Source organism: Microtus oregoni, unplaced genomic scaffold (genome assembly GCF_018167655.1).
Source record: "Microtus oregoni isolate MIOR12 unplaced genomic scaffold, Mior012 000032F_ref0000030, whole genome shotgun sequence".
Lineage (NCBI taxonomy): Eukaryota > Metazoa > Chordata > Mammalia > Rodentia > Cricetidae > Microtus > Microtus oregoni.
The window spans coordinates 5,587,636-5,602,447 of NW_024543091.1; the positions used below are offsets into that span (position 1 = coordinate 5,587,636).

A 14,812-nucleotide genomic window follows, 5' to 3' on the forward strand; every position below is an offset into this window, starting at 1 on the left:
GAGTTCTCTAGAACTGGAGTTACAGGCAGCTGCAAGATGCCAGATACGGGTGCTTGAACCTGAGCCTGGGTCCTCTGCAAAAACAGTAAGTGGTCTTAACCATTACCCATATCTCCAGTCCCCCTTTTGATGATGTTAAAGCAGCATAACAGAACACCTAAGTTTACATTATGGCTATGGCAGATGTCCTTCTGCAGTCGTAATCAAGTGTCTTATTGACCTAAGGCTTGGTTCTGTATCTATGAACTGGATAAGAAGTATATGTATTTTGTGATGCTACTACAAAATTAAATTAACTACAAAGATGAAATGTTGACTTCTCAACTTATTCTTATGCTCCAAATAAATAATTCACTTCAATTAACCTTATTTCCTACAGTGTTGCCTGTGAGATGCCAAATCCATCTTGTTTTCTCAGAACCCCTGGGAAACCTCTTATTATACAACATTGCTTTCTGTTAGTCTCTGCTGATTCCACTCAAATCTCTACTTCTTTAAGTTGTTCCTTTGATAGGAAACACTCTGGGGCTTGCGAACTACTATGACCAGTTCTTTGACCTTGGAACTTCTACAAACTGCGCCAGGCATTTATTTCAACATTTTGTTCTTTTCACAGGAGTCAGCTTGAATTATTTCTCCTTTAGATCTGTGACAGCGACTTTGTAAATTTATGTTTCAGAATCCCCAAAACAATTGCTGACTAGAAGATATATTGTATTACCCACTGAAAAGATTAGAATAATAGTTTTAAGATCATTCCAATAAATGTTGAGAAGTCAGAGGTAAATACTTAGCTAAAATACACTTTAAAACTCTAGGACATATTTGAATACTTAAATTAATTTTACTTTTACATATATATGTAAACTTATCTCTGATTTCCTTTTAATTGTGTTTCTGAATTCTACAGTAAAGATGGTGAGAATAATAGAGTAAACATAATATAAACATAATATCAACAATCAACATCAGAATCTGGGAATGGCTTATATTCCTTCTACATGTTTGTGGAGGTAACATAAAACTCTGTACAGATAAAAGGGCTGGGAGCCCTGGTGTGAAGTCTAGCTGCAGAGTGGAATTACCAGGAACACGTTTGCAATATTGATACCCACTATCCCACTTCAGAGACTTCTGTTTAATTAGTTGGTTAAAAGAACCATTCTCTATTTTGGATCCTGTCAGGTCCACCTTTTTCCTCTCTTCACTATTTCACTTTCTATCACCATTGGGGATATTAAACCTATTCATCTAAACATCCCTTTCCTAAGACCAACACATCCTTGTTTGGTACAGTAAAAAGGAAACAAACAAACAAAACATAAATCCCCTACTTGCTGAAGTACCCTTTTATAATTAAATAATCAGTAATATTCACACATATTAGAGATGATGCAACAAGTGAAACATTACCAAATCTATACATCAATACGGGGAGAAGAAAAAAAGAGAAAGAGCAAGGCTAGAAGCTGATAGTTGGGTTGGCACAAGTTAATGAGTTACAGTTTCAAGTTCCATGTACCTGACTGATGGCTCCCAGGTCATCCACAAAGCTGTTCACTTCTGATAGCAATAGCAATATAATAGGCTTCTTCAGCAAGCTGCACCTTCCTAGGGTTACTAGACTCTGGGAGACGTGATGCTGCACCTGGAACTACAAATGAAAATGAGTGAGATTCTATGTTCTAATCGCATCGGCGTATTTAATAGACAGCTCGACTTTTGTTTCTAAGGTAAATGTTGTACCATGTTCGAGATGTTATCTTACTTCTGGGTTAGTACTGAGAAAGACTGTGAAAAAAATTGTGATATATTTACTATGGTTTTAAGGCGCAGTCAAGGGTTTTAAAGGTATGACAGAATGCTAAGATGAAAGGGGTCGAACTGTCAGAAAGTTGGAGTTTAGAATAGGTGAATAAGGAAAATAAGAAAACTTATTTTTTTAGTCCCCACTTGATAGAAGACAGATACACAGACATATAAAGAAGTAGTTTTATTTTTTTTCTAATAAAAAATTGTATTTACTTAGAAGCACTCAGAATGTCAACAAAACAATTGCAATTTTTTTTTGCAACTACAGAGTGGTATTCAGTTAACAGAACAACAATTATCTTCGTATAAGCTGTATCAGAGACAACAGAAGATGAAAAAACAAACAAAAACAAAACAAAAAACTACCGTCCCCATATATAACTAATTTTTGCTGTGCACCGAGAACCTGCTTTAAATTTCCATGCCAATTTACAACCCCCAGACTGTACCAGGCAAGGTTAGTGGCTATTGAAAATACCACTAGGACAGGGCTATCTAAAGACACATTCGGTAGTGTGTTAACTATACAAAAAAAAGACACTGTACAGTTTAAAAACAAATCTTACATAGCCTTACATTTCAATTTTTTTCTTTAAAAGGAGTGAGTTGTGTACAGGGGGGTTAAATGCTTTATAGACAAGAAAAAAAAACTGCGCTAGAACCAAGTTATTCATCATCTTCTTCCTCATCTTCATCTTCCTCTTCTTCTTCCTCTTCATCCTCTTCGTCTTCATCTTCTTTCTCTTCCTTCTTTTTCTTGCTCTTTCCCGCCTTGACCACCCCCTTTTTCGCTGCATCGGGTTTCCCTTTAGCTCTGTAAGCAGCAGTATCCTTTTCGTACTTCTCCTTCAGCTTGGCAGCCTTCTTTTCACAGGGCTGCTTGTCATCTGCAGCAGTGTTGTTCCACATCTCTCCCAGTTTCTTTGCAACATCACCAATGGATAAGGCATGGTGTTCTCCTTTGATTTTGGGGCGATACTCAGAACAGAACAAGAAGAAGGCCAAAGGTGGCCTCTTGGGTGCATTGGGGTCCTTGAACTTCTTTTTGGTCTCCCCTTTGGGGGGGATGTAGGTTTTCATTTCTCTTTCATAACGAGCCTTGTCAACCTTGGCCATGTCTTCAAATTTCCCCTTTTCTTTAGCAGACATGGTCTTCCAGCTTTCTGAGCACTTCTTGGAGAACTCTGAGAAGTTAACAGAAGCATCCGGGGGCTTCTTCTTGTGTTCCTCCTGGCAGGTTTGCACAAAGAATGCATACGAGGACATTTTGCCTCTAGGCTTCTTAGGATCTCCTTTGCCCATGTTTAGTTGATTTTCATCCGCAAGGCAGAGTCGTCCAGTGCCCGTCTGGCTCTCGCTTGCCCCGGCGCTGTCTCTATGGAGCTCAGTGTACTGCAATGGCTGTGAGAGCGGGAGCCAGCAAAGAAGTAGTTTTAAAAGGTGATGAGTGCTTTGGTGTGTGCCACTCCCATTGTGAAGGCGACAGAGTGGTAGACACACTTCCCTATTTGACAGGAGTCAGGCTTTATAGTATGTGGAAAAAAATACTGGACAGTCTGAGTTTCTCTTTGTTAATCTTTTAATTACTTCATTTATTTATTTGTCCTGTCTGTCTGTCCATTTGTCCATCCACCTGTCTGTCTGTCTATTTATTGTGCATGTACATGTTTGTATGTCTATGTGCATGTGTGTGTGTGTAAAGGTGTCAAATGCACAAGCAGAGGTCAATGGAAAACTTGTGAGATTGATTCTCTCTTCGCATGTGTGGGTCCCAGGGATCAAACTTAGGGTATTTGGCTCACTAGCAAGCTCTTATCCACTCAACCATCCTGTCAAGCATCACTACTAAGAAAAAGAACATGTAATATTAAAGTATCTACAGATACATTTCAGGGTGATACTTTAATACTACATACTATTTTAGGAAGCTCACAATGACAGACAGTAATAAGGATCAGATTACAGAGCTACTGAAAATATGTATTATAATTATGGAACATATAATTTATATTTCATAGCAGCCTAAGCTAACCTAATTATGGAAACATACTATCATAGAGATACATAGTTATTTTCTTATCATTGTTTATTAACAATAGAATTGATTTAGATTCTGATTGCTCATAAAAAATAGTACTACTTGTAAGCTTAAAATGTTTATAACATTCTCATCTTTGCAGCTAAAGAGAAACCTGCCCTTTTGTGACCTCTAAGAGATATCAGATGGTTGTTTTGTTTGAAGTGATGCTTTAATTGTGTGTGTACTTTTCTCCACATTTTAATTCTTTAGTTAGCAAGTTCAAGTGGAAAAAAAATCACAGAAAATAAAGGAGACTTTGGAGTAGTCGTAAAGCGGTGATACCCAGGATAAGGTTACATTAGAGGCTATCATCTGAATCCAATCTCAGCATGGCTGTGTTCAGAGCTTGTATGGGCACTCCTAAGCCGTTTGTGTCACAGCTTCCACACATGCAAAACAACTGTGAAGGGAACTGCTTAGAATTGTTAAGCACAATAAAAAGGCTTAGCATAGTGTCACATACCTAGTAAGGTGCCGAATCAACAACACAAAGCTATAATTCATAACAATAATATAAAAGCATTGATGGTTATGACACAAATTTAATTTATTGGCTATTGGAAGACTAAATTCTATGAATAAAATTTTTATCGAATGAATGTAATCCTGCTAGAGAATGATGCTGAGAATACAATTTCAAAAGAAAGACCTCACCTATAGTATAGAAAAGAGCTACTACTCAGACTTAATGAAAAAAAGGCTATATAACTCTTAGTGCAGTTTACAATTTTGTAAATATTATTTTTAAATAACCTCTAAGTATCCAAAGTTATAATCGGAGTTTCTCTTTTTTGATACATAATGGAACCTTTTTGAAAGGCTGATATAGAGGTCAGAATTATCAACGATGTAATATTTTAGGTAACTATGAAACTATACATCTATGAAAGGCCTAGATAAACACTCATATGAACCTTTCTTTTCCTATTGAATCTTCCTTTATTTCAGGAACCTAAGGAGTTGGAAACTATCTCTTCCAAAATGCCTTTGAAGTGAGAATGAGCTGAGTTCTGCTGTTGCGATGGGCTTACTGAACCCCTGAATTGAAAGTGTTTTATAGAAGAACAGACTAGAAGTAGGTGCTGAGTGTACACTTATTTTGTTGACCATTATCTGACTCAGCCATCACTCATAAGCTCACTAATTTTTCAGGTTCTTAATCACCACATAGGGAATGGGCTCAAACAAGCTAGCTCCTGCACCTAGGATAGATCCTGGTCCTACTGTCAGGAGCCCCTCAGCCCAAGCATCACAACTGACTCCCACATTCGGAGGGCCTAGTTCAAACCCATGGAGGCTCCACAGATATCCATCCAGAGTTCATGAGTTTCCACTGGCTTGGCTCAGGTGTCTCTGTTGATTTCTTCACCAAGATCTTGATCTCACCTGTTCATGTATTCCCTCCTCCCTGTCTTTCGTTGGATTTCTTTTTTTCTAGATTTCTCTTCCTATATATTCTCTCTTCCTGCCAGTCATGTTAAACCTTCTTCTAGCTATTGGCCATGTGGCTTTGTATTATCAATCAGGTTCCAGGAAGTTGTGAACCACTTGATGTGGGCTCTGAGCACTCAATTCCAGTCCTCTGGAACAGAAAGAGTTCCTTTCATCAACAATGAGGTGTCTTTCTTGTCCCAAAGTGCTAGTTTAGATGGTAAACTGATTAACAGCATGCACAGTAAATTCTTTTAGCTTTTGGGCATACTTAACTACTCAATAGAGCATCTACATCAGAGAAGAATCAATAGATTATTACAGAACGTAGGGCAGAGATCCAGGATCTATCAAAATAATCCCTCTCCCCAAAACTTAAGCCTTGAATTGGGCAGTCACAAGATACACTTATATGTCAGCTAAGAGGACAAACAACCTTCTGTTCTGTCTCCAGATTTCTGTAAGATATATTTTCTCTGGAGGTTTTATTTTTAAAATGGTGTGTGTGTGTGTGTGTGTGTGTGTGTGTTTGCGTGTGAGTACTCTGCCTGGGGAGGCTAGAAAGGAAGGTCACACACATTGAATCCGGAGTTACAAGGAGTTGTGAGCTGCCTGATGTAGGGCCATGGGTTCAGGGAACTGAAAGTAGACTATATGCAAAGGCAGCATGCATTTCTAATGGTTGAGTCATCTCTCTAGTCCTTTCTCTAGTATATTTAACAGTACGATTTCTTAGATTCAACCTGTGCATATTACAGTGAAAAATGGACTTGTGACGCTGACACGCTCACATATAGCCTGTGGTTCATGCTGCAACATAGCTAGAACACAACCCAATGCAAAAATCACAAGTTTCTTGAAATATATTGTAGGATTAATTTTAAATTAGGTTATTTTATTTTATGTGTATGTTTTGCCTACCTGTACATCTGTGTACCATATGTGCTTGCAATACCCACAGAGGTCAGAAGAAAGTATTATATTTCCTGCAGCTAGAGTTATTGATAGTTGTTGGCTGTTATGTGGGTGCTAGGAACCAAATCAAGGTACTCTGGAAGAAAAGTGCACTTCACCACTAAGCCATATCCAGCCCCTATTGAAATATTTTAGAATTTGGAGAGTTTTGTTTGTTTGTTGTTTTTGTTCTTTTTTCTTGCAACTTAACTGTGTGGTTTCTGACCATGAAATTAACATCTGCATTAAGCCTCAAACTCAAAAGGCGAAACAAATCTGGAAGGGAACCTTCAGGAGCTAGTATTTTCAATGTTGTTAACACTGTAGCAATAGCTATTTCTAAGAATTTGCCAAGCAGTCATGTCTATCTTTGGTTTGTAGATCTGATTTATACTACTAAGTATTTCAGGAAGCCACAAATTGAGAAGAAAAACTAATTACTTCTGGCATTTGTAAATGCGAAACAACTTTGGGAAAAAGTAATTTCAATTTCGGTTTTTAGACTTCCTATAGATTAAAATTCAGATAAACATGGACTTATAATAAAAGATGTACAAATAGACTTGAAAATAAACTATCATCTAGTAAGCAATAATAAAAAATTACAAATATGATTTCTGAAGACATGAAGCATTAGTCAGGCTTCAAGTGTGGAAGAGAAAATAATTATGAATAAAATTGCCCAGAGTCCTAGAAATGCAAAAAGAACTGTAAACACGAAATAGAAGATTGAAAGCGTAAACTAAGTCAATGAGATAAACATGAGATTAAAGAGAAAGGTTGTAAACTGGGAAAGTGAAGGAAAGGAAACCAGCTAGATAAGAAAAAATATGTGTGGAGCATGGAGAGAGACTCAGAGTCAGAACAGAATCCAAAGGTTCACCGCATTCAGAGTTTGGAAAACAGAAGAAAGAAACAGGACAGAAGAGACTGATGAAGGGGTGAGAGAAGAGCAGACAGTGAAACTCCACTGCTCAATGGTAGAGCACACAGCAGGGCCTAGAGTATTCACTCTCTGGTGTTTATCCTTGGTAAATAAGGAAAGGCAGTGTGGCGGGGAGGACAACAGGGAAGGAAAAACAGGAAAGAATAAAGGAAGAAAATTTTCTAGGGATAATGGACAATAGAGTTCACAGATGCAAGAACTCTAATGCATATTAAAAGAAAATGGTAATAAGATTGAAAACATATTTATTCAACAGAGCAATGAAAGCTTCAAGCTATCATCACCATAATACCTCAACAAAGTATTTATTAACTTATAACTCTGTGTATCCAGAAGAACTGTTCAACCAGCTTTGATCCTTTTACATATGTTTATTTATTTTCAAACACTTTTGAAATAGGATCTCACTATGTAGCCCTAGCTGGCCTGGAATTTGCTGCATAGATCAATCTCATCTGGAACTCACAGAGATACTTTTGTGTCTGCCACCTTAGCGCTGAAATTAAAGGCATGTACCACCATGCTTGGCCTTATTTTAAAATGTTTTTATATTTAGTTCTATATTTCATTTTAGTTTACATCAAAGCACAGCATACCCTAATATCAATGTTTGTTGGATGGGCTAACAGAGTAAGTTGAAAAATGAGAAAAGGAAACTATGGGAAAAGTTAGGTTCAAAATAAAAAAGCAAATTGAATTTAATTGAGACACAGAACAGGTAATGAATAGAGATGAAATAAATAGTAAAGAACAATATATAAATAAATAATATGAAAATAATAATTCTTGAATAAAGTAAATTTGAAGACTCAAACAACTAAGCTGTAAGTAGAGGAATCCCATAATTAATGAAACATCTGATAGTGGTAATGGAAGGACTTATAAAATCTCAAAACAAAAATAAATACAAAAAAAGAAATAGTATTCCAAAGCCAAATTCCAAGACATATCTAGAAACAACTTCCATATGAAAAGAACAGCTCTTACCATATCCTTAGGCATTTGTGTCTCTCTGGCAGAAAAAGGAACCAGTCACATTCTACATTTCTTACATCTTTGAGCTCAACATGTTCTGTCATTCAGGGAATTTTTCTGTCCCTATTTTTAGGGGTCTACATCAATCAAAAGGATTCAAGGTACTGTCAAAGGGATAAATTCTGACATTTAAGTTGCTCTAAAATTTCCCTAAACCATATCATAAAGCACAAAAAACTAGCTTTATTGTTTATAATTATTGATTACACTAAGAAAAATAAATATATAATAGAAATGTATAGAGTGCAGATACAGATTCTACATGAAACAGAATAGAAATGAGCTATAATAAGATGGTAGTTGTACAAGTATTTAAGAATGTAACTCAAAGGAAAATGTCACAGGTTCCTACCCCAGGCTAAGAACTATAGGCAACTAATAACTGACAGGTGAGGAACCTATCCTATCACAGGGATGAGGGACTCTTGTGGATAAACAATGCAGAGTGGTCAGTCCTGAAATCAAAGACACGACAAAAATGAAAATGGATTCAGTAACACAAATATATATGTGTGCGCGTTCTGCATTATACATACATGCATATATACATATATAATTGTACATATACATACACATATAACAATAACAATCAATGAAAAATAAGCTATCAACTCGAGACTATAATAGAGTAATAGAAGGGATTTGAGAGAGTAGAAGGAAGAGGATGACGGAGGAAAATGAAGGGGTGACGGGGAAAGCGATGCACTTTCATGTCAACTTAAGACACTATGAAAAAATAATTACAGACCATAAGAACAAAGCAAAAACTCCATGCACATGTTTGAATCCATGTATGTGTGCCTTACACACACACACACATACACACACACACACATATATAAAATTAGTAATATAGACATGATTTTTTGAAAGCAAGGTGATATAACATAAATTGACCTTAGAAGTGGGGGATTAGTACACATAGGGCAGCCAAGTGTCTTGGCATAAGACTGAAGAATTGTAGAATGATAGATTCTCCTACATGAATCTATTAAGTCTACTAATTTATTCAGCAAAACAAAAACTAAGGTGAGGTGGAGAGATCACTAAATGCTTAAGAACACTGGTTGCTCTTCCAGAGGATCTGAGTTCAATTCACAACACCCACATGACAGCTCACAACTACCTGTAACCCTGACCCTAGGGGATCCACTGATCTCTTCTGGCTCTGAAGGCACTGCATGCATATGGTGTAATGGCATATATATGCTTGCAAAAACATTCATATACAAAATAAAGATTTAAAATAGGAATTCTATCTAAGGGTCATTAAGATAGGAATATGTGAACATGACATGGATGGGGAAAAGGCCAGGTCTGACCTTTGGGAGTCCATTCTTTTCTATAGAATGAAAACATTTTTACCCCTGCTTTGAAAGGAATATTTTTATGGGAATCATGTTATTTCAATTAGATTCTCCATTGTGCTAATGATAGTGATTATAGGAAAAAATGATATTTGCTTGTCTAAAGGGAAAAATGATAGTGATTATAGGAAGCGATGGTGATGTTTGCTTGTCTAAATGCCAATAGCTACTTTCAGCTATCAAAGATAAAGTAAAGGCAGACTTTGGAGTCAGGAGCCCACACAGTATGTCAAGATACCCGGCAGAAGAACAGGCTGACAGAGTGTGTCAGGAAGGCGGCGTGGAGATGCCTGGTGCCGATTTCCTATTCCCGGGGCTTTATTTGATTTTGTTTCACATCATTTGGGTCTTCCCTTTCTTTTTGTTCATGAGTTGATTTCTATTGAGCTGAGGCAGATTTATTGTTCACCAGAGGCTAAAACTAATTTCTGTATGTGCCCTCCCTATATACACCACTGGCACAGAGCCCTTCCGGGCTCCTCTCTAATACCATTCATGTCACTTCTGTTGAACACTTGAAGTATGGGGCTAATATTTTATGACCAAGACATTTTTATTAACACAAACAGGTTACTACTTCTTTTCTCACTGACATTATGGAGTAAGCAGACCTTTCTTTTTTTGTAGTTGCAAAAGGTTGCTTTGTTTTGCCCTTGCTGCCTGTGTTCTAGAGTAAGTCCTCATCAGTCACTTCTTGTTCTTAAAATGTCTGCAAACAATCTAGTCTTTTCCACTGTGACTTCCACTCATTTTCCCTCCCTACGCCTACCGAGAAATAAATGCTGTTATTTTCCATGCTATAAAAATAATTATAAATACAATTTCTCAATAATAGAGCTAGCTGAATTAATCTAAATACCCTCTTACCTACATATCTAACATGGTCATCCCATTTTTTTCCTTTTATCTTCTCTCTTTGAGAAGATTTTTAAATCATCATTATTAGTAGATATTTAAATCATTATTGGCCATTTTCAACTTAAAATTTACAATTTCAGTGTGGTTTGATATAGACTCAGTCAAACCTAATTCATTTGACTTTGCCTAAGTTTACATATTCTTATTTGGGAGAAATAAGAGTAGAGATGTGCATGATATAAATTATGTAACCTGATTCCAAGTAATCCTTTAAATATAGTTCAGAAATAATGAAGAGTTGGCAATGTTGCAACTGTTAAGTACACCTGACTCATGCAGCCAGAGTTAGCTTTCAATTTCAACTTGTCCCCACTTAATTGTTGCCAGTATATTTGCATGCGCTTTATCGCTTTATCTTCAGTTTTCCTATATGTCCACACAGTCAGGTTATATACACTATGCTTCTTATACAAACTCAAACTAAAGGTCAGGTAACAACTTGGCTAAAAAGTAACCCCAAATATTAACTTTTATTTAATGTAAATCCCAGGGTACCACTGAGGTTCTATATATATTATTGTATCAATTCAATGATGTATAGTAAAGACATCTTGGGACTTTGTTGATTCAGCAGAACTCAAGCCTGTTTGGAAAAAACAGCTGACAATAGATTAAGGTGTTACCCACACTACTTCTTTCCGAGATTGGTTTATGCTACTTAAAATTTTAAAAGAATTGGCTATCATCCATCTGAGATTAAGTCCTCTACTTGAAAGAAGTATATTTTGGTTAAAAATGCAGTTTTAAAAACAAAAAGGTCATTTCTTATTTATATACACGTAAATATAAATAAAATAATATACTAAGATAAATATACATATGTTTTCATATACATATTTGGTTTTTCTCTGTGCAGCCCTGGCTATCCTAGAACTCACTTTGTAGAACTCTGTAGACCAGGGCAGCCTGGAACTAGAGATCTGCCTGCCTCTGCCTCCAGACTGCTGAGATTCAAGGTGTGTGCTATACTCATACATGGCTCTTGCTTAGGTATGTTATAAAGAAGAAGTGAAGATAGTTCAAACTGTGAAGTGAGTAGATACTAGTTAGCATACAAATAGACTATCCTGACTTTTTCAGGAAAGACTTCTGATTCAGTAAGGCAGAGATAACATTTACACTGTGTTCCTCCTAAAGAGCATACAATGACAGGCATTTTCTCAAAATTGAATGTTCTTGTATAAAATACATAATGATATTTTATGGATGCCAGCATACCTGTTATAAAAAAATTAACTTTTCAGCAAAATTACTTCTGCTTTGTAAGAAATTGTGCAACTTTCATCCTCGTTGCAAAGATCAGATCATTTTTGTGGGTGGAATACAAGAAAACTGAAATCACATCATCCCATTTTACAGTTGACAGTTTTTCTGCTTTGTCTCCAGATGGTCAGAGTATGTGAGCTTCCACTAAGACTCCAGAATCCAGAACCACAGCGTTAACCAGAGATTGAAATATTGTCTAAGGCTATCGCCCCACAACGGCATCCTTGCCTATGCTATATGCAACACTCTTATACTCCATAGTGCTTTATCTGCATTGATAGTCACCAGAAATGGATGGGTCTTAGTCCAATGGTTTTCACACTTAGCCAAGTCAAGATACATAAAATGTAGTACACAAACAAGTGAATTCACACCATCACAAGGCTGAGATAAGCAATCCCTACCAAAAAAAGAACAAATAAATAAGCCAGCATTAGTCTGACTTCTCAGCATTAGTTTGAGCTAAATATTATCTTAAGTAACTTATAAGCAGTGTGTATGACCTATATTAGCTAGTCTGACTTCAAAGGTGATCTATCAAACTATGATTAAATAATATACCATTGTCTGGCCAGGGACCAATAGAACATATGAAAACCATAACCAGTTCTGACAAGCCATGACTGCAGAATTTACACAAGAGATGGCTCTACAATATAAGTTATAATTCACCTGTATTGGTTAGTCATCTTTTGTTCACAGCCATTGACAATGAAAACTCTAGAATATAAAGACTCAGCTTTGTGACTCTCAAGAGGAGGAATGATGTTCAGACAGTGAGGCCACTACCATTGGTGTTAAATGGATTGCAGAAGTTCCTCTAAAGATTTAAAAATGACATAGCTAGGGGTCAATCAGGCATAAGCAGGAGTCACTAAAAGCTTAAAATGAAGAAAACAAACTACTGATATGCTGTGGGACAATGGTTTTACTCTGTAAAGATTTGTTTCTTCTACTTGCTTAATAAAATGTGATTAGCCAGTAGCCAGGATGTATAGGTTGCGCAACCAGTCAGGAAGTAGAGGTGGGGCAATGAGAAGAGAAGGATTCTGGGAAGAGGGAAGATGCAGTCTGCAGACAGAGAGGAAGCAAGATAAGATTGTCTGGCTGATGAAAGGTACCAAGCCATGTGGCTAACACAGACAAGAATTATGTGTTAATATAAGTTTTAAGAGTTAATAAAAAAAAAGCCTGAGCTAATAGACCAATCAGTTTATAATTAATGTGTGTTTATTTGGGACTAAATAGATGTGGGACCTAGTGGGTCAACACTGATATATGATCGAATGGGCATTAAGAATCTTTATAACACACATATATAGAGAGCCTGAATTATATTGAGAAAATAAATAAACAGACAGACAGGGAGAGAAACAGACAGACAGATAAATACCCCAGGTGATGTTACTACCAGAGCATAAATCTATCTTTAACTGGATGCAGCCAGTCCATGGCACAGCAATAAAAAATGAACAGCAAGTCCTCCCTTTGCAGGGATCAGTTTTTTTTTTATGGATGACTATGGAGCCCTGCTTTGTTATTCTAATCTCCTGGACAAAGATTACAGAAATATTCAATTAATAACCTGGGCCCTGCTCCTGAAAGTAACAAGTTCTGAAACCAATTTCCACTTCTTAATCTTTCCTCTGAGTTTCAGTGCATAAGCTCAAACTCTGGTAAAAAAAAAAAAAAAAAAAAAAAACTACTCCCAATTCACTTTTGCTGTGATGTTCCTGATTCCACAGGATTTCTCTTTCTCTTCAGCAAGCTAAGTATTGTCATGTAAATACAAAACCAATAAATCCATGTGTTCATTTAAATTTTTTTCCAATAACTAGAAGCATCTGTAAACAATGGAAAGATATGTATGTTGTCTATTTACACAGCTTTCATCAATTTAAAAAATTATAGTATAACTAAGTTTTAATTAAATATCTTGAATACTCAATTATGAAATCAATTTCAATGCAAGCAGTTCTGATTTCAAGTGTTTTTCCACCTTCTCTTCTTACAGAAAGAGATCTAATCAAGAAGATATATTTCAGTCCATCAATCTAGAGATAGAGAGTTGATACTTAGAAAAAAAGAAACATGTGCAGCCATAAGACATGAACAAAGACAGAGATCCCTGCTAGACATTTGGAAGGAAATTTATAGATATTTCCTATTCTAATTTATTATCTGTTTATGTACTAATCCTTGATTATTAAGAATTAAAGGTACATATCCTTGACATGTATTTCCACTTTGACAGAAGTTACTAAGGACAAATATGAAAAAATCTACCACTGCCTGCATCCTACTAATTTCTCATGTCATGAAATACTAGCTTAGATGGAAATTTTCACTCTGATGCCTAAACAAACGCTCTGGTGGTTATGGATTGGACTGCCTTCCCCTTTCCTCTCCAGCAGCAGGGAGATGCATTGTTCATCTCCTGCAGGTTTAATAGACATTTTTACTTGTGCTATCAAACTCTTGCCAATATCTTGCCTGGATTGCAGCCAGCCTACAGATAGATCTAGTAATAGGTAACTGAGATAAACTACTTCTAGTTCTTTATTCCGCAGCATTTACCACCCTGACTCCAGAGCCAGGCTTCCAGTCACTAACAGGTGGCCTGGAGGAAGATTGGGAGATTTAGTCAAGTGTTAACTGCAACGTTTTGCAGTTTGGCATCAAAAAAAATGCTGAACCATCTGCTAAGTACACCTCTATACTCATTAAAACTATCTTTTCATGTCTGTTCTCACCTGGGAAGATGTGGTGGACAGTAATGAGATTCCACATCGGAGAGTGGGCAACATATCCCAGCCAGACTTGCTCAGCATGCATCGATTTAACTCACTTTCATTCACATTCAGCCACAGCCATCAACATCAGTCATATATTTGGCAGACCTTATATTTCCACTGTTGTCAATTCACATGCTATTAGTCAATTCTTTTTTTTAAATATATGTAGCAGAGTCTGAAAAGAAATCTGAAAATTCTTATTGAGTTA

At 36.5% G+C, this 14,812-nt stretch overlaps 2 protein-coding genes across 2 annotated transcripts in view; both read right to left on the reverse strand.

The window, feature by feature from the left end:
* Nucleotides 1–14,812, reverse strand: part of Mei4 (meiotic double-stranded break formation protein 4) — a 158,951-nt gene that overhangs the window by 68,497 nt on the left and 75,642 nt on the right. Inside the window, exon 4 of the mRNA XM_041679717.1 lies at nt 1,523–1,654. Coding sequence (XP_041535651.1) covers nt 1,523–1,654 — 132 coding nt within the window. The remainder of the gene's footprint in view (nt 1–1,522; nt 1,655–14,812) is intronic.
* On the reverse strand, nt 2,479–3,114 carry LOC121466149 (high mobility group protein B1-like). Its single transcript, XM_041679718.1, has one exon. The coding sequence runs from the start codon at nt 3,112–3,114 to the stop codon at nt 2,479–2,481; it is 636 nt and encodes a 211-aa protein (XP_041535652.1).